General features: G+C 36.1%; 2 protein-coding genes across 4 annotated transcripts; one reads left to right on the top strand and one right to left on the bottom strand.

The window, feature by feature from the left end:
- Window positions 1–3,681: 3,681 nt before the first annotated feature.
- LOC147412221 (transcription factor MYB1-like) lies at window positions 3,682–5,251 on the bottom strand. The gene is made up of 3 exons (XM_086459369.1): window positions 5,014–5,251; window positions 4,767–4,896; window positions 3,682–4,477 (listed from the first exon to the last, which is right to left on the bottom strand). Exons 1-3 carry the CDS (start codon window positions 5,147–5,149, stop codon window positions 3,799–3,801), a joined length of 945 nt encoding a protein of 314 aa, XP_086315495.1. The 5' UTR covers window positions 5,150–5,251; the 3' UTR covers window positions 3,682–3,798.
- A 2,828-nt stretch (window positions 5,252–8,079) lies between these two features.
- On the top strand, window positions 8,080–18,420 carry LOC147412220 (uncharacterized). Of its 3 annotated transcripts, XR_015182610.1 has the most exons (16): window positions 8,080–8,451; window positions 8,550–8,637; window positions 9,887–9,962; window positions 11,900–12,036; window positions 13,211–13,281; window positions 13,363–13,444; window positions 13,530–13,660; window positions 13,969–14,139; window positions 14,223–14,606; window positions 14,887–14,934; window positions 15,040–15,080; window positions 15,375–15,465; window positions 15,558–15,756; window positions 15,832–15,963; window positions 16,774–17,544; window positions 17,775–18,420. XR_015182610.1 is itself a non-coding variant. In XM_086457759.1 (15 exons), exons 1-15 carry the CDS (start codon window positions 8,283–8,285, stop codon window positions 17,453–17,455), a joined length of 2,502 nt encoding a protein of 833 aa, XP_086313885.1. In that variant the 5' UTR covers window positions 8,080–8,282; the 3' UTR covers window positions 17,456–17,828. The 3 variants fall into 3 exon arrangements, 2 of the variants coding, with proteins under 2 accessions (XP_086313885.1, XP_086313895.1); XM_086457759.1 differs by having other exon boundaries at window positions 16,774–17,828; XM_086457769.1 differs by lacking the exon at window positions 14,887–14,934 and having other exon boundaries at window positions 16,774–17,828.
- Window positions 18,421–19,020: the final 600 nt, after the last annotated feature.

Here is a 19,020-nt window from a genome sequence, read left to right as displayed (position 1 = left end):
TAGTGGGATCGACTAGTTTGTAGATCACTTGATACCGATTTCACTCCATCACTTAAAATTCTTCCTTGCACTCCATAATCGTGATAGAAAAGAAGAGGTTGCCCTATTAGTTTTCTTCTTCCTTGAGGTTGCAATCCGTTATCATCACCTTCTTCTTTACCTTGATTAGCCAAAGTTTGCAACTGGTAGAGACATCGCCATTTGTCTCCTTGTTAAACATGACTACAAAGAAGAAGAAAAATTGCACTCCATGATCGTTCATGGACTGGAGTGTCAACGTGTAACTAATAGACATTCCGGTGACAGCAACTTGGATTATGATCGTAAGTGTTCATTGTTGTGTGATGAAACTCTAATATTTGTGGCAATTTCATAGATTTCTTTCTTATAGCAATTACATTTTTAGAGTTATAAATCGAAGAGCAACACAAATTTGATATGGTGCTTTAGGACATAGTAACCAATTTTGGATTTGGGCACCTATTCAACAAGCGTTCAGTTTGATAAATTCAGATATAATTTCTTGTATGAGAAGATGATGATGTACTCCTACCAACTAAATGAACCTGAATAAATTTCTCAAGTTGGGCCCTGGCCAAGAATCTCAGGCCACAACTATAATCAATCAAATCTTACAAGAAGCTAGCTCTAAGTCTCTATTGATTAAGCGAGTTTTTTGGTTTCTATTACCAGTTCTTATTGTGGCTTGTCAGATCATAGAAATATTCTTTAGAATCCTAAATCTCATTTGGTTATATTTTTTCTAGAAGCTGATTTTTAAATACAATAACTTAGATAGAACTCTAAGATCCGAAGTATAAATCAATAAGAATCTCACAAGATACAAGATATACATAATTCGGTCAAAGCATTGACCTATGTTCATAGGCGAAAACGGCGATTTCACTATATTAACCAAAGAAGAACTGGGTTATAAATTTCTCTCTGCCTCTCATATATCTCTCACACCCTTTAGGGTTTCATCTCTTACCCTTTATATACTTAGGGTATAAAGAGGTTAAACGGGTTTGATCCAAATTCAAATCAAATCAACTCAATATTTTGCCTGGGAGTTTCCCCCCAGACCCCTGGTAATAGTAGGGAAACTCCACACATTACCAATTAAACGGGTCATGCAGGTTGTTAAAAGATCATCAAAAAATTTGGGTTAAATATACGACAACTCTCCATATACAAGAATAGAAAACATAACCCAACACAATCTTAATTATTTTTTTGGTGACCATTTTCCTTTCATATTGATACAGAAACAAACGTCAGTTTGTACAAAAATATGAGAGTTAATCTAAACTAAAGTAACATCAAGTATCATATATAATCCGAACGGAACGCCCTCTAACCATGACTTTGTGTGCAATGTTCAATAATTAATGTCGTACTCGTTCGTATCATTCATAAGGAAGATGCATACATGGCCTTTGACAGATTGTCATATTTGCCGTGATATAATTGGATAAAGCAGTCATGACCATGGGATATCCATCCAAACCTGTGGCAGACTTACACGCCACATGCAATTTTGGAATTGATAATCGAGTATAAATGATCTCAATGTCATCACATATGTATAGTCCTTAATAAGGTGGCCAAACAAACCACCAAACCAAAAGAAGAAACGAAATTAAAGACTTGGGCCAATTGGATATATATCACACTTCTCCACATTAAGGATTACTAATTTACTATTGGACTTTTAGTTTTGTTTTCTTTTTGGTTTTGCCCTTAGATACAACAAATTTAGCGAAGAGTAGAGCTTGGATTTTTATATATAGAGGGGGTATCCCCATTTTGCAAAATCTTCACATATGGGTCAAGATTATTTTGATACGTTTGGTAGGATTCACACGAATATTAGGTGTTTTTTGAGTATGAAACTCCATTTCAAACTAGAAATATATATATATGTAGCAAAAATAAAATAAAAAACAAACATAACACAACAATATTTATTTGGTGGTTTGATAGTGCCCATTTCAACAATTGACAAGAGGGCAATTTACTAACTCTGTAAAAGATATTACAGCTCTCGTAAGGATCGTAGCACATTTTATTGTATATCGAGGGAGGCATACTAGAGCCTTTCATTCATAAACAATTTAATTTTTAGTGTCAGGCCACAAATCAAAGGTGCTAAATGTTTGGAACAATGGCCACACATGGGACAAAATCGAATGACAATAGTTAAACTATTCAAACTTATATGGATAATCTATGTAGAGCATGTGTACTATTACACAAACACCTTTTTTTCCGTAGTTTTAAAACTTGAAAACTCATCTCGAATGGATGTTCATCAAGTCAAGTCAATTTGAAAACTCTCGAGTCTACTTGGACGAGTCAAATAATAATACAATAAGAAAATAAACATATCTTAATTTGTTTTCAACAAAATTCTTTTATACCAAATAACACGACGGAGTTTCAAGTCAACCCAATGCTATTCTTTTTTGGTAGAGATATTTACTGTAATTCAAATTTTAATTAAAATCCTATAAAGCATGATAAATTCTAACAAACCCATGGTATGGTCCCCTCCTTGTGGTCGACATCAACCCCTAGATCTAGAAATCTGCAAGGTTGATGTTTTTATCTAATCTTTAGCTAAAAATGGCTGAATTGAAGACATGGGCAGCTACAATATTTCCTCACAACATCTATTTATATTGTATTCTCTGCTATCGATCTTATTAACAAAAGTAACCAAAATAAATGTCAGACAGAATTTAGTTTGGTTTTTTTTCAATGCTATGGAGCCCATATACCAAAAACATCTGATGTATATTTCTTGTCCTCTCCTCCAAAGTCATCAAAAAGTTGCTTTCTGATGAGGCTTTGAGCATATATATATAATAAAGATTATGACCTTTGTGTTAGAGAAAAAGAGAATATCAGGTGTATGTCAAGTAGACTTTTAAGACTACATGCAATTGATCTACTAATAAGCCAATACCATTGATGCACATACAATACAAGTAGGTGGGTCGTCCTATGTGATCAATTAACACAAAACTACAATTTCATGAATCTCGAGTGTGACCGCTGTGTGCATGAAATCATATAAAAACCAGTAAAAATTAATTAAAAGGAAAAAAATGAGCACAAAACACAAAAAGATTTATGTGGTTTGGCAGTGCTTATAATTATATCGTCATATATACATGATGTTCGGTTAGGTATTGTCGATTAAGGTCCTTGTGGATATACTGTTCATCGAATATTTAATCTGGGCTGTAATAATATAAGTTAGGGTTTTCAATTGGGAAACCTGGAGTTAGGATTTTAATTATTCTCAATAGTTATCTATCACTCTCATCTTTCATCCATGAACATAGGGTTAATTGTTGTGTTTTCTTGATTTAATATTTCCCAAATATATATTTTTATGTTATGTAATATATCATTAGATCTATGGATTCAAAAGTTCACAAATTGGTTGTAAATAAGACCTTTTCACTACATCCGGGGATGATAGGGCCCCACTTCTTTGCATGACCTCTCCTACATTGTGGTACTGGGGTGGTGGTGGCCTTGAGATTAAATCAAGATGCTGTACCTTATGGATAGCTTAGAACCTTTTTTTTTAAGAATGTTTGAAGTGAAGAGAATTGATTTAAATTAATGCATGAATTATATAACCATTTGTTATTTTATGACAAGAGCTGAAGGAGAAAGATCAGTCTTAGGTTCTCTTCTAAGGCATATTATACAAGAACAGACATGGCAAGTCTTACATATTAGAAAAGTGAGAATATATGGAAAGAAATTACGTTAGTTTTTCTAATCATTCTTCAAACTTAGCCAATCCTCTTCCGTGTCGAGAAACAAAGCCAATGATTGAAGATCTGACGATATATCGTGTTGTGCACAATCGCTTTCCCTCCAATCATCCAGCATTTCTTCAGTGAATAAGAAAGGTGCCTGATCACAAGATCGCAACGAGTCATTATTATTGTTGTTGTTGTTGTTGTTGTTGCTGTTGAATTGGCACAGTTGGAAGAAATTGGAATCTAGAAGATTAGATAGATCCATATTGAAATCCTTCATGAAATCACTGGGATTTTCCTTTGGAGTGATCAATGTCATTCCATCGTAAGATGTCGATTCTACTCCATTATTGCTCAGAAAATCTCCGACAGTAAGCGATCCAATTTTTATGTTTGGGTCAAGACCTTCGACATCGTGTGGCTGTGGACCAAAAAAAGCCTTGGTGCACCTTAATGCCTTGGTTCGAACCACTTGTGGTGGTTTGACTCTCAACAGTGTTCGTTCCTCAAAGGGTTTCTTCTTCTCCTTAAACTGGGTCAAATGCTTTCGAGTGGAAGTTGAGGTTAGCTGAGTTTGAACCTTCTTTGCCGGGGTTAACTGACCTTGAACCTTCTTTGCTAAATTGGAATTCCAATAGTTCTTGATTTCATTGTCTGTTCGCCCCGGGAGCCGTCCAGCTATCAGAGACCACCTACAAACACAAACAAAAAAATTTCCAACAAAAATGATTTTTCTTCAAATTTTTTTATCTATTGTACTTGATTGCACCTAGGAAAGTGTCAAAAAGAGAGTTGAGTTTGAGGGTGAGGCAATCATTTTCCTTCCAGGTAGGAAAAATCGACCATTTTCTCAAGAAAAATAGTTGTCCCTTGAAATGCATGCGCAATCATATATAGAGAGTTCGAGACCTTAAATGCGCAATTATTTTATTGAAAAAAAAAATTAATTTCTTGAAAAATATTTCAAAGAAAGAAGAAGACCTGTTCCCTAATAGTCTATGAAGCCTGATGATGAGTTCCTCTTCATCATGGGATATGTTCCCCCTCTTGATGCCTGGTTTTAGATAATTCAACCAACGTAGTCTGCAACTCTTCCCGCATCTCTTAAGACCTGCATGACCCATGAAAATATAACTTCATAAACATAATTTAATCAACCTATATATGTTCAATTTTAACCTCACAATTACAACAAAAAAAAAAAAAATTGTACTCTTCACCATCTCACCTGCTTTACCAGGAAGGTTTCTCCACCCTCCTTCACCATGGATTTTAATGTAATCTGTGAGAATTTTGTCCTCAGAAGCAATCCATGCTCCTCTATTCAAGCCCTCCTTAGAGCAACAAGGTCTTCTTCTACCCATCTCTCTCTCTCTCTCTCACACACACACACACACACAAAAAAAGTCTGAAGTTTCGTGAACCTGAAAGTATTTCCTTAAGAAGTTTACAAGTAATTGATCTCCTTGATGGTGTGTGTGATTCTTATAGTTGGATTATAAGTTATTATATATTACCATAGTTTAACTCATGGAGTCGACTCAAAACTGAGCCAAGTCAACTCAAGTTTATTAGATTTTGAGGTGACTCGGCATAAAACATGATGGATTAGCAACACAGTTTTTTTTTTTTTGTTAACAACAAACAAATGTGGACTTCTAGTAATAAGGGAATTGTTTTTATTCCCTTCTCTTTTTTTTCCTGTGAAACTTTATTAATTGTTTTTTTTTTTAAATGGTTATTTTTGCTCCTAAAGGCAAAAAATTTCACTAGAAATTTTTTTTCATTGACTTTCCATACGTTTTCTTTGATGCCTTCAGTCATACAAAAGGCTGAGATATAGGAGGAAAATACAAGTTCTCCTGACCATCAGTAAATGTTCCTAGAGATCAGCATACTTCTTTGGGATTCCTTATGAAATCCTCTCATTTTTCCTTTGATGGAGTAACTCAAACCTTTGAGACTAATATTTTCCAAGAAACATTTTAATGTTTGATGGGAATCCTCCAGACCTTGGAGTGTCTCCTTCAACACAACAAAAAAAATTGTTGATTAAAAAAAAAAAAAACAAAAAACTGATCCAGGCCAAGAATCATGAAGAACTGAATTGTTATTTCTTTTTTCAATGTGGCAATCTATTAAGGGTATGTTTGATTGCATAGAAAGTCACTTTCCATGGAATTTGAAATCCATGGAAAATTAGTTGTGGAAAATAGGTAGGGTTGGAAAATCAAATTCCATTGTTTGATTTCACATGGATAAAATCATGAAAAATATGAGAAAAAAGAAGAAGAGGAGAAGGAGGAAGAAGATAATAGGAGGGGGAGAGGAAGAAGAAGATGACGAGGAAGAGGGAGGGGGGAGGATGTGACGACAACGGTGGCGGCCACGACGGCGACGGTGGCGGCCACGACGGCGATGATGGCGGCTACGACGGAGACGACGACGACGACGGCGGTGACGGTGACGATGAAGGTAAGTGAGGAAGATGGGGGGAGAACGTGGTGGTAGTGGTGGCGGATGAGGTGAGGGATGGAGAAGAAGGAGAAGAAGAAAAAGAAGAAAAGAGATAAAAGGTGGTCGGAGACGGAACCGATGGCGACGGCGATGGTGAAGACGGCGATGACGACAACGACGACGACGAGGTTAGTGTAATGGTGATAGTGGTGGTGGTGGTGGTAGGGAAGAATTGATGATGGAAAATATGGGTGGATTCATTTTCCCACCCATATGGGTGGAAAAGTGAAATCCATGATTTAGTGAACTTTTTGAATGGGGTGGAAAATGAATTCCATTTCCATGTGCAATCAAACACTTAAAAAATGTCATTTTCCATGGAAATTGATTTTCCACCCTATTTTCCATGTGCAATCAAACATACCCTAACTGTAAAATAGAGTGCTACAAGGAATTATAGGAAAAACACATTACAAGGGATCTGCTCCCCAAATATAACACCATATAATGTCCCAAGTCACCAGAAACATTAGAAAAAGATTCTACACTTGGAATTGGGATTTTCATAAAAAAATGGAAATTAAATTATTTTATGAATGAAAATACAGCTTAGAACAGAATTTTTAAATGTGAGAGAGATGTCGGATAAAAGACTCCTATTAATTACTAGGTCTAAACACAATTGTCAAATTTAAAATTTAAATAAGTCTCAAGGATTTGGATTTCCAGCTTGACTCACTGAGAGTTAAGGATATAAATGCATTCGAAAAATGAGAGATCGCTATGACATGTAGGCTATCCCCAGTGGGAAAAAAATTCCCTGAAAACATCAATGCTAATAAAATAAGAAAAATCATTAACGATTTTGGTTGGGCTTGCATGGGACCCTTAATCTAACTAAATAGTATTGATATTTAATAAGAAATTATTTTTATTAGACCATTGTCTTAGTAAGTCAAAACTAGATGTCTAACGGTGATTTAGACACACCCCTCCACATTTTAGTAAATATTGGAGATGCCCACCTCCGTTTTCAAACTATTATATCATCCCCTTGACTTTTGTCTTTTTTATTTTTATTTTTATTTTTTCACTATCACTATCTCAATCCACAGACCCTTGTTGGATCTAATTTCCATTTTTATATGATCTCAATATTAGGATTCAAATCCAATTTGATCATCATCGGATTGAGTCCAAAATGTTGAAAATTTTATTTACATTTTCAACTTTTCAAATATTTTAATAAATAAAAGTTATTTGCAGTCCAATTAAAATTTTGATTTTCTTAAAAAGGAAGACAAATTATCAATTGGTTAAGTTTCCAATTACAATAGGCAAGTGGTTTCCCAATTCTTAATCTTTGATGAGTGGATTATGAAGGTTGATTTTCTGTGAAGAGTGGAGGCCGTCTCCACTCTCCATCCCAAGCACAGACACATACAAATATAAATCAATTTCATATATTGTTAAATAAAATATTTAATATAATTACATAACTTTTGACAATTTATCGTTGGGGGACCTCTTGGATTGTCAAATGGTTGATCCAGGATTGTTTCCCTGAGACAATAATTTCTCAATAAGCTGATACGATAGATTATCAAATTGGATCTTTAGTATCCTCAATCTAGATCCGAAGATATATAATACGATTTCCAGTGTAATCGATCCATCAATAATCTAACCGGTTATCATCACTAAACGTTGAGAAGTCTACCGATTCTACCACGTGCATCGTACGCGTGTTTCCCATCGTATCTTCTCACGTGACCGCTTGGCTTCCACGCGTGCATAGATTTGGTGTCTATGCTCTCACCGCTCAAAAACAGAGGCCTTTAAGTAGGAATAACGTGACGATTGACGAACCCCTTCATTGGCAAATTGGAAAATAAAAACCCTAGGACAGGTTTTTTCGAGGTAAAATCTTTTACGCCAAGAGTCTCTGATTTCTGTTTCAGACTTCAGTTCATTTCGAGTTCTGTCTTGATCTCTCCACAATCGATCTCAGAGATTTCTCTCACACGATTTTACTCAACGATGGCCGTTCGATTCAAATTCAGGAGCTCCGTCGACTTCGATTCCATCGATATCGACGGTCGCCCTTTCATCTCTGTTCGGGATCTCAGGTCCAAGATCTTGGCTCAGAAAAACATGAAGATTGGCCAAGATTTCGATCTTGTAATATCTGATGCCGATACAGGAGAAGGTAATTTTATTTGATTCACGTTTGTAAGAGATTCAATTAATTAATTTTTTTCTTGATTTTGGAGGAATTTGATTGCCCTTATTTTGGCTGAAATTCAGAGTATAAAGACGAAAATTATCTCGTCCCCAGCTGTGCAAGTGTAATTATCAAGAGAGTGCCCGCAGGAAGATTGGTGCCTTCGCTTTTGTAAGATTGTTCTTCGGATATCTTTATTTCCTAGCTCAGCTTTGTTTCATAAAAGTGATCATATAAAGAACATTATAATGATGCACTTATTTGGAAATTTAGAATTCCTAGAAATCGTGAAAGTGGGTTTTCTTGAGAATTATGAGTTATACAAGATAAAATTATGTTTATAAGGTATAGAAATGAATAAGTGTATAATGCCCATGCAATTTACAATGATTTAGAGTAGGCCGAACGAATCATTAAAAGTGTGTTCATATCCGCTTTCACACTATCTCAATTCACAATCTTTTGGGTCTTCCTCCCACACTTTTATGACCTTCAACTTGCATATTCTTACTGACTGGGGTTGTAATCGGCCTTTGTTGAAGTTCCAAAACTATCTCAATCACTTTATCTTACATTCTACTAGAGCCATTTATACATTTTCTTGAATGTATTCATTTTTAATTTTATCTTATTGTTATTTACACTCTACATACTCGAATGTTTCAACATATTCAGGTCTTTTAAAAACTTAACAAATCAATGAAGTAGAGACCAAAAAGCTAATTAAAGAGGCTCTACTTTCCACACTTCTCTTTTTCTCTCTTCCCTTGTACAAACGAATCCTAGCTAGAACTATTTATTGGGCTGGATTCTAGTGAAACCAAGGTGTTGACACTTTTGAAAAGTTTGAAAAATCTCCTTAGATCTTTCCCATGCATAATTGGTATTGGGGGGTGATTCTTCTAATTTTATTGTCATGGGCCACGTCCTTTGAGGCTTACTAATATCATCAAAGTCATGTTTTGATCAGCCAAAAGAATACCATCAATCATATAAGGGGCTAAGTAAAAAAAAAAAAGATTTTGGATGATTTTCATATTTTTGTAGTAACCTCATTTAATATTTTATTGTTCATCATGTATTCGTATTTTGCTCATCATTGAAGAGAATAAGTTATCCCATGAACTTCTTGTTAAGTCTGCATCTTATATACATTTAATGACATTCATCTACTAAAATTTATCACATGAATTAGTATTATTACTTTTTTTTTTTTTGGATAAGCAAGCGGGTTAGCGGTTACTAATAAGTGGGTGAAGGTGGGTTTTTCGAACTTGGGTTGTGGTAACAACACACAACCTTTAACCAACAGCCTTTTTATTACTTAATGACATCATATTTAAATGCATCATGTTTGGTGATGCTTAGAAATAAGATCTTATATTGTCATTTTCTCTCATATTATGTAAATTTGGTGCAGGCCGCCCATTGATTTGGTGCAGAATTCGGAGAAACGAATTAATTTTGTTCGAACCATTGAGTCTACCCCTTGTGTGGTATGTTGAAATGACTAGCTTGTTGATGCGAAGACTTGATATGAATATATACATTTGATGCATACATAATCTTGGTGTACTTGTCCTTGATTTTATTGTAACTTGGAAGAACAGCTAATGCATGGATTTTTTTATTTAGGAAATGGATACAAATTGTTGATGTGTGCATAATCTAAATGTATGAAGATATAGTTGGATGATTCCCTCGAAGGACTTGACTATTACCCTAGTGACATTAACCAAATATAATATGAGATATTATTAGGATGTGTTTTCTTGCGACTCTACCCTTGAATTGCAATGATTGACATGGATAATTAGTACATGTGGGCCACGTGGCGATCATATTGGATATTTGTGCTGATATTGGGTAAATATCGATTGATCATATTAGATAAATAGTTTATATGTCATGTCTATTTCTCGATGTTCTTGATCATCCTTGATGTAGGAATATTAGGATGTTTATCCATTATGATGAACCTTGATTACGGGATCAATTTCTCTCTCTTTTTTACAACCATCTGTGTGCCACATGGTGATCGTATTGGACATTTTAGCCCACAGTGAATTGTCCCCACCACGTTAATCCTCACCAACAAAAAATCCATCCATTCTGACACTAGGTTTAATTGGATGCTCTAGATGTTTTAAGTCACTTTAGTATTGGAATGTCACTTTCAGTTCTTGGAGATGCATAGGTCGTAGATTCCAAAGCCTAACAAGCCAGGAAAAATGCACCCTATAACACCATGCAAGAAGGACCTCATTGTCATGGAAGCCCTTTCCATACTCCTCAATATAGTCTATGAGGACGTCTTTCTGACCAACTCTCATGGCTTTAGGAACGGGAGAGGACCCATTACCTTTTGCTCATGTTATCAAAATGGACTAATTTTTATGAGGTTTCTGTCCATGGCATGGACAACTATTTTTTTATGTTAGATTTTCCAACATGATCCCCAACAATGGGTGTATTAAATGGGAGTTAAAGTTGTGTTGATCTAAACTAACTCTTTGTTAAAGAAATTTATGTTTTATCTCTCCCTCTATTTATCCATTGAAGAGTCCTATGGACTTTTAGGGTATGTTTGATTGCACATGGAAAATAGGGTGGAAAATCAATTTCCATAGAAAATGACATTTTTCAAGTGTTTGGATTGCACATGGAAATGAAATTCATTTTCCACCCCAATCAAAAAGTCTACCAAAACATGGATTTCACTTTTCCACCTATATGGGTGGGAAAGTGAAATCCACCCATATTTTCCATCCCCAATTCTTCCCCACTCATATCTTTTTCTTCCCTACCACCACCACCACCATTACATTAACCTCGTTGTCGTCGTCATCTCCGTCGCCGTCATCACCATTGTCGTCGCCGTCGTCGTCTCCGTCATCATCATTTTGGCCACCTTCCTCTCTCTTCTTCTTCTTCTCCTTCTCCATACTTACCTTCGCTGTCGTCACCATTATCACCACGTTCTTCCTTCTTCTTCCTCGCTTACCTCCACCGCCACATTGCTGCCGCCGTCACCACTGTCGCTGTCGCCGTGGTCGTCGTCTTCGCAGCCGTCGTCACTGCCGCCGCTACATCCTCCCCCTCCCTCTTCCTCCTCATCTTCTTCTTCCTCTCCCCCTCCTCTCATCTTCTTCCTCTTTCTCCTCTTCTTCTTTTTTCTCATATTTTTTCCATGATTTTATATAAGTAAAATCAAACAATGGAATTTGATTTTCCAACCCTATCTATTTTCCACAACTAATTTTCCATGGATTTCAAATTCCATGGAAAGCCCCTTTCCATGCAATCAAACATACCCTTAACTTTTTTTTATACTGTATTTTAAATATTTGGCGTTTTATTCTCTCTCTCTTTTCTTCCCTTTTTTGTGTATTTTTTGTGTATTTTTTACTTGACATTCATTGATAATTTGCAGAATGTGGATGTGGAGAACTTTGATGACTTTGGAATTGATTTATATCCTACTATGGGGACATCCTTGTTGGATTATGATTCTGATGTTGATAAGATGAATTGCATTAGCAATGGGAAGGCAGATAATCTAGTTCCACGGTATAGCTCTTCTCTTGGATTTTTGACATCTATTGGCACATTTTCAACTTATCCAATTTTGCTTCTTCTGTTGTTTTGACATCGACATCAAGATAGCCATGTTCTTGATCATTCTTTTGGCTACTTGAAATGTCATTTGCAACAAGGTGCCCAAACTACTCTATTGACATTTTACATGAGGGGATGCGATGAGCATTTTGGTGAGAGTTTCTTTTATGCTTATCTCATTCCACAGATAGAGAAATGGGTCATTATCATCATCATCTTTATCATAAGTGGTAGTAGTAGCTTCCAAAGTCTCTACTACATGGGTTTAGCTATTGGCTGCATGAAGCTTGGCTCACTTTCTCATTTGTATTGCCATTTGTATTTGTTGCACTTGATCAAATCTTCTAAATTGATTATCATTAATTAGGTATGAGATACTTATAAAAAATTTAATGAAGCATGAGATAAGCATATTCAGTGAGAGTTCCTTGTGGCATGCATTCACTGCATATAGTTGGAGTAAAGGTTCATCACCACTACCACAACCATTGTCATCAACATTTGTAGTGCACGTCTCAACTTTGAAATCTTCTACCTAGGATGTGATACCGCTTCCAACTTACCAAATAAGGCACTAGTATGGTAAGTTCTACAACTTACCTAATACACTAAAATAGCTCTGCTTGCGTCCATCAAGAATATGTTTTACATCTCACAGAATAGCAAGGATCAGCTTCTTCATATTTAGGCAGATTGTTTAGTCCAGGTATATTCTCTTATGCACTATTTTACATTATTTCTGAACTTTGCCGAACCAATGTTATGGGACAAAGGCCTAAACAAAGTAGTATTTGTAGACTGTAGTCAGTCAAATTATCCTCTTTCCTGACCAAATCCAATAGCTGTCTATGTTAGTGTTTTGCATGAGTTTCAAACTTGCAAACATTCTGTGGTATATATGTTTTGCATGCACAACGTGAGAACATCTCGGGTATGATTTTCAGTATATGTGGAAGTGTTGAATACCGGAGAGAAGCCGTGGGTATCTGGTTAATATAATGTGACCTTGTAGTATAAACGCATGGCAGGGTCTACGGGTGGTTATCAGTTTACTGTCTTTTTCCCTTTCTCCATGATCAAAATGCTTTTCAAATCAAGAATGACTGCATTTGGTATGTTGATTCAGATGCTCTGAGCCATCCATAGCAAGACATCAGAACCCTGAATCAAGTGATCGTAGTGAGGCTATTGAAAGAGGTAAATATTGGCAATTCTTTTAATGTAAATCCCTATATAATGATCTAAGCTTTTAACGTGTGTGTGTGGCGCAAATATCAGGAGCAACGCATTGTGGGATAGAAGATGGCACATCACAAATAAAGTTAAAATCAAAAATGGAAGAGCATACGAAGTTGGATAAGTAAGACTTTTACTTGCTCGTGTTGGTTCAGTCTCGTGATATTTGTTTAGTGTCACATGTTTGTAACTTTATTTTTCGAAACCAGTGTGGTGAATGCAAGTTTTCCAACAATGCCAAAAACTGATTTGCCGTCAGAATTGAGATGCTCCCTTTGCAATATGATATTCAAAGAGGCTGTGATGATACCTTGCTGCCAGCATAGTTTTTGTGAAAAATGTAAGGTTCTTCATGCAAAAGCTATATTTTTCACACAAGATTAGAGAACATTATTGACAATATACTATTTTACAAATTCAGAACATTTATTCAAAACTATTTTGGTTTCAATTTTATGGATAGTAACTTTTATAAATGACCAATACTGCCGGTCAAGCCTCAAAAGTTTGGAAGAAAGCGTGATACTCAAAACTTTCTGTCATTAGAAAGTTCAACAGATTGTCCTCTGATTGAATATGGGAAATGTTATGTACCAAATATTTTCATGTTTGGTATTTGCATTTATTGAATGTGGATTCTGGTTGCAGGCATTTGTTTGGTGTTGGTTGAGAAGGCAAGGTGCCCCAAATGTTCTTCTACCAAATGCAGAGTAGGAGATTTACTGCCAAACGTTTCTCTTAGGCAGGCAATTGAACATTTCCTCGAGTCTCAAGTTCTTATCAGTGGTTCAGACAATATTCTTCCTAAATATGCCCCAGGTGAACATAAGTAATTGTTAGTTTATTTTGCAAAAAAGTACAATTTTAAATGAAGAATAACCTCTGAAATTTTCAATCTTCAGATGGAGAATCAGGAATCCAAGTGAAAGAGGTTTCTTGCGCTGTGTCTATCTGTCAAAAAGAACCAATATTGCCACATTCTCCTTCTGCAACAGGGAAAGGATCCAATCAAGTAATGACAGAATCTCCATATGAGTCGATGGTCAGAAACAATAGATTAGCTGCTTGTAAAGGTTCCCATATCATTCATTTAGATGTAGTAGGCAAATCTGCCAAATCCGCCTCTTCATCACACAAGGTAGAACAGATGAGAAGTGGAGAGAACGATGCAGTTGTTCGTCCTGCAAATTTCAAAAGTGCACCAGAAGTCTTCGAATCTGTTACTGATTTTCAAGGGGAAAGCCAGCCACTCAAATTGCCTCCAAATCTTATGCAAAAGGAGGAAGGTTTGATTTTTGTTTGCTTATTGCTTTGTTGTGATTTTTTTAATATGAGACAACCCTTTGGTTGAGACTGAAGGGAACTGATATACCATACCCCACCTTGTATTGGTTGACATATCCTTGGTCCAGAGATGTGGACGAGTACAAGTTCAAGTATACCCTAAGCTGATATTGTTTGGAGAAGTGTGGGTTGCTTCATTTTATTTGTTGTGGTAGTTTTTCTTTTATATTTGGAACCATAATTGAGTTATTGTCTTGCAATTTCATTCTCATGTCACAACAGCTAGTTCCACAGTCAAGAAAAAGAAGGGATTGTGGGTTAATACTGCAGGTAAAGCCATCATGTTTTAATATTTGTATTGAGTGGAACCTCAACTAGACTTGTTTTCCAACATATTGTCTGTTAATTTTAGAAATAGCATTTGGCTTTTTTCAGATGGAGCTGGATGTTTTACAGCTACAAGTAGACACAGAAAGGTAGCTACTTTTATCATGAATCTGCATTAGTATTTTTACAGTCTTTTCTGTTGTTGATGTTAATGCTTTCGCTGCTACTACTACTATTGTATTTCCAAAAATCCCCGGGATCTTGGTTCCTCTTGCCTGAAAATTTTATTATCTCAAATTCCGAATGTAGTTTAACAATTCCATGGAACGTATAAGGAAAATTGTGGAATTATTTCTGCATTTGAATGTATAGAATTTTTATTTTTGTTATTGTTTTAATCCATTGTCTATGGGATACCCCTAATGTTTCTTGTTGGAAAACAGGGAGATCGTACATGTTACATGTGCGGTTCTCCGGATCATTTCATAAGAGACTGCCCAGCAGCATCCAATCCATATCCTATGCTTCAGACAGGTAAAGATATAGGTGGTTATGTAAGCCCTGCATGTTTTTTTTACGAGTAGATATACTCCGAAAAGTTTGTGACGTTAACCTTTGGATTTCAGGGGATGCCATGTTCCCAGGAGGCATGTCAACTTATGGACCACATTATTGGCATGGGGCTTCATTGCCCAACATTAGACCTTTTGCAAATATATATGCTACACCTGGAGTCATGCCATTCAATCCCACCATGGTCCCAGTTACACCTTACAGAGTTCCTTCTTATATGTCATCTATGTATGCTGGTTTGTCAATGCCCTGGTAAGTTCGTTTTTTTGTTAATATATTTCGTATTTATCTCAATACATCTTTTAAGATACTTCAATCATTTTGTAGTGGACTTATGAGGATGGGTGGTATGGTGCCTCCAATGGTCACTGGAGCAGAGCGGCCTGTAAGTCGAGCAGAGATTATGGAGCTTCAGGATGGTGAACAAAGACAAAAACTTTTAAATGCGCATCAACATAGGTAAATCTTATAATTTTAAATATTCAAGTATGACTTGGTGTAACTTATCCCATGATTACCAATCAATAGAATTTAGTCATATAGTTTAATTTTCTAAGTAATGGATCGGCTTGAAGATGAGTGAATTTCGGATAGCAATATATTATTAGAGTTTAATTTTCTCCGATCTTTGTTGATTCGGAGAAATTCCCCCCCCCCCTAAAATATGGTGCAATTTATCTTACGCTGAAACACACCAGTCTTCATGTATTGATGATGAGGAAAATTTTGTGGATTGTAGTAGCATGGTTTCATCTCATTTATTTAACTGGAAACGTGGATTCATCAGAGAGAAGGGGAGGGAGGAGGGGGGGGGGGGGGGGTGGGGGAAGGAAGAGGAGGCTAATGCTGGCATACATTCTAACGTACAACATTTTGTCCAGATTACTACATTAAATATCACTGAGTCCACATCTATTATCCTGCATGGGATGTGTGGTTGATGAGGTTCAAACATGTGAACCATCACTAAGGTCCAAACATGCGAACTATCGCTAATGCTGGCATACATTCTTACGTACAACATTTTGTCCAGATTACTACATTAAATATCACTGAGTCCACATCTATTATCCTGCGTGAGATGTGTGGTTGATGAGGTTCAAACATGTGAACTATCACTAATGTTCATTGCTAATCATTCTACAACCTTTTCAGCTGTAAACGTGTTAATTACCTTCTTGTTTCTATGATTGCTATCATTTTTTCCCCTTAGTTGTAGAATCCTGGTGGTATACCTACTTAAAACTCAAGAATTCCAATTTTTGTCAGAGAAAAACTACGTGATGGCAGTGATTTGGAGGAAGGCTATTATTACAATGAACCACAAGGATTGCAGGATTGCAAACATCAATTTGACAGAGAGAAACATGCGAGCTACTCTGAAAGCGATACTCGAACATCACAAAAGAAGCACACACGTGACAAACATTCAGACTACTCCCATCCAGTTGATCAAAGACTCGAGAAAGGATCTCGTTCCTCAGCTACTGGAAGAGATTGCAAAGCATGTCACAATGATGCATCGAGTTCCGAAATACATGATGTGGCCGATAGCTCCAACCAGTATAGCAAAGAGAGGCATAAACACCATCATAAAATTTCAAAGAAAAGTGGAAGAAGGGGACATTGTGGCAATGATTCTGGTAGGAGTCGACACCATCATAGCCACAAAGAAGCATCCTCGAACAGAAAAAAGGTTGATAATGATGTCCAAAGACACAGTCGGAAACATCACGACCACTCGGAATCTGGTTTAGAACCTAATTCTTCTCGAGATCGGAAAAGGCAATGGATAGAGAAAGAATCTAGTCACAGTTCCAGGCATTCAAGGCACAAGGTAAAATCCATGGATGACCAATTGAGTAATGAAAGGTGGGAGATGGGCAATGGCTTGGATGAGGACTTCAGGGAAGAGTATCATCATCACCACAAACGGAAGAGAAACCACTAAAACATCATAGCTTAAGACCTTCTGTTAATAACAGTATTTATGGCAGCAGAAGATGCAAAGAAACCATTACGACTGACTTGTCTTATGAGGTAACTTTGTATATAATACAACGTATCCATCAATTTAGGAGGCGATCTATCGGGTACCCCATTAATTCCCATTTTCTTTTTAAATTAAGATATTTGTACCAAGTTAGTTTTGTTGCTTTTCTTTTACTTCATTCCGAAGCTTTGGATTTACTAAGGTAGTGGTGTCAGTTTCTAACATACTGATGTTATTTAGATCTAATGTGAATTCTCTGTTGGTTTTGTTGATACAGATCTTATATAGTGGTCAGCATTCTGATTGTGTTCCATTGATCATTCTTCGATAATATCTGGTACTCTTTAACACTTTTTCTTATTTTGAGGTGCGGAGAACAAAATGTTTACAAGTGGATGTCAATAAGTAATAGGGTTTTGATGGTTTTTAGACAAGATCCAGCATCTATTTGCAGAGATTGTTGAGCTATTTGAGGTATGTATGTCACTTCCTTACCCTTTTTCTTTGTCATCTGGAATCCCTTTAAAAAGGAAGGAAAACAAAATAAAACAGTAAGGCTCACGACTAGCTGGCCCTCGTAAATTAGTAACAATGAGGACCATAAACATAAATTCATCGAGGACAATCTTGGTGTGTCTCAGACTCTGCATCATTGTATGGGTGGCACAAGTTTGTAATTACAATTTATGTGTGACAAGGGTCAGATCTTTGGGATGGGCTTGGTTCCTTTAGATTTCATATGGGTTAAGAGATGAGGATGTTTGGACAATAAAGAAATATTTGCATAGATTGGGCAGATGGGAGATGAAGATATGATTATATGGATTAATAGGTAGCATGGTTTGTATAGAAAATCAGGTGGAGGTGCGAGATCCATTCCAATTTTTTGGGTGAGGCTTTGATGACGATGTCTCTTGAGATCACTAGGCGTTTTTATAATTTATGGGTGGTGATTCTCTGTGTGTTGCTAGTCATCTCTAAGTCATTTAAATTTACAAAATTACCAAAGTTCAAACAAAATGTATTTACTTGCTATTTATTACTTTCTCTGAATAGTTTCTTTTTAAAAAGATTTTTCATAACAAACTTTACTATTATAACGAGAGAAAGTGGAGTAGAAGTGGTTTGATAACAAAATTTGAGTGGTTGTCTTCAACCTTTAGCCAAAATCCTTATCCCCCCTCCCACAAAAAAAAGAAAAAAAAAGTCATCTTGAAATCTCTTTCTCCCCATCTTCAACTTTAGGATTTTATCTATTTGAACCAATAAGGTTTTTGGAGTTGGAGGTGATGGAATTTTGGATAGAAAAACCAGGGTTTAGATGGTTTTGACGATGATGCATGTAAGATGAGGTTGAATAGGTTAAAATTAATTTACTGTAGAGGTTGAAATCTTAGAAGATGGTGGTTTTTTTTTTTTTTTGGAAGAAAAATCCCTAGGTTGAGCATGTAAGGTTTTGGGTTGAATTCGATTACGGGCATCTAGTTCCTTGTAATTTTTTTTTTTTTTGTTTTCCCCGACTC

The sequence above is a fragment of the Akebia trifoliata genome, chromosome 1, assembly GCF_017979445.1.
Source record: "Akebia trifoliata isolate Shusen 1 chromosome 1, ASM1797944v1, whole genome shotgun sequence".
Taxonomy (NCBI): domain Eukaryota; kingdom Viridiplantae; phylum Streptophyta; class Magnoliopsida; order Ranunculales; family Lardizabalaceae; genus Akebia; species Akebia trifoliata.
This window is presented reverse-complemented; position numbering and strand designations above follow the sequence as displayed.

Bases quoted from the DNA above. Each gene is read 5' to 3' on its own strand.
- LOC147412220 (XM_086457759.1), top strand. From the start codon at position 8,283: ATGGCCGTTCGATTCAAATTCAGGAGCTCCGTCGACTTCGATTCCATC. The intron at 14,935-15,039 runs GTAAAGCCATCA...GGCTTTTTTCAG, and splicing joins ATTGTGGGTTAATACTGCAG to ATGGAGCTGGATGTTTTACA. The intron at 15,964-16,773 runs GTAAATCTTATA...AATTTTTGTCAG, and splicing joins TTAAATGCGCATCAACATAG to AGAAAAACTACGTGATGGCA.
- LOC147412221 (XM_086459369.1), bottom strand. From the start codon at position 5,149: ATGGGTAGAAGAAGACCTTGTTGCTCTAAGGAGGGCTTGAATAGAGGA. The intron at 4,897-5,013 runs GTGAGATGGTGA...TGGGTCATGCAG, and splicing joins AAACCTTCCTGGTAAAGCAG to GTCTTAAGAGATGCGGGAAG. The intron at 4,478-4,766 runs GTCTTCTTCTTT...TTGTGTTTGTAG, and splicing joins CATAGACTATTAGGGAACAG to GTGGTCTCTGATAGCTGGAC.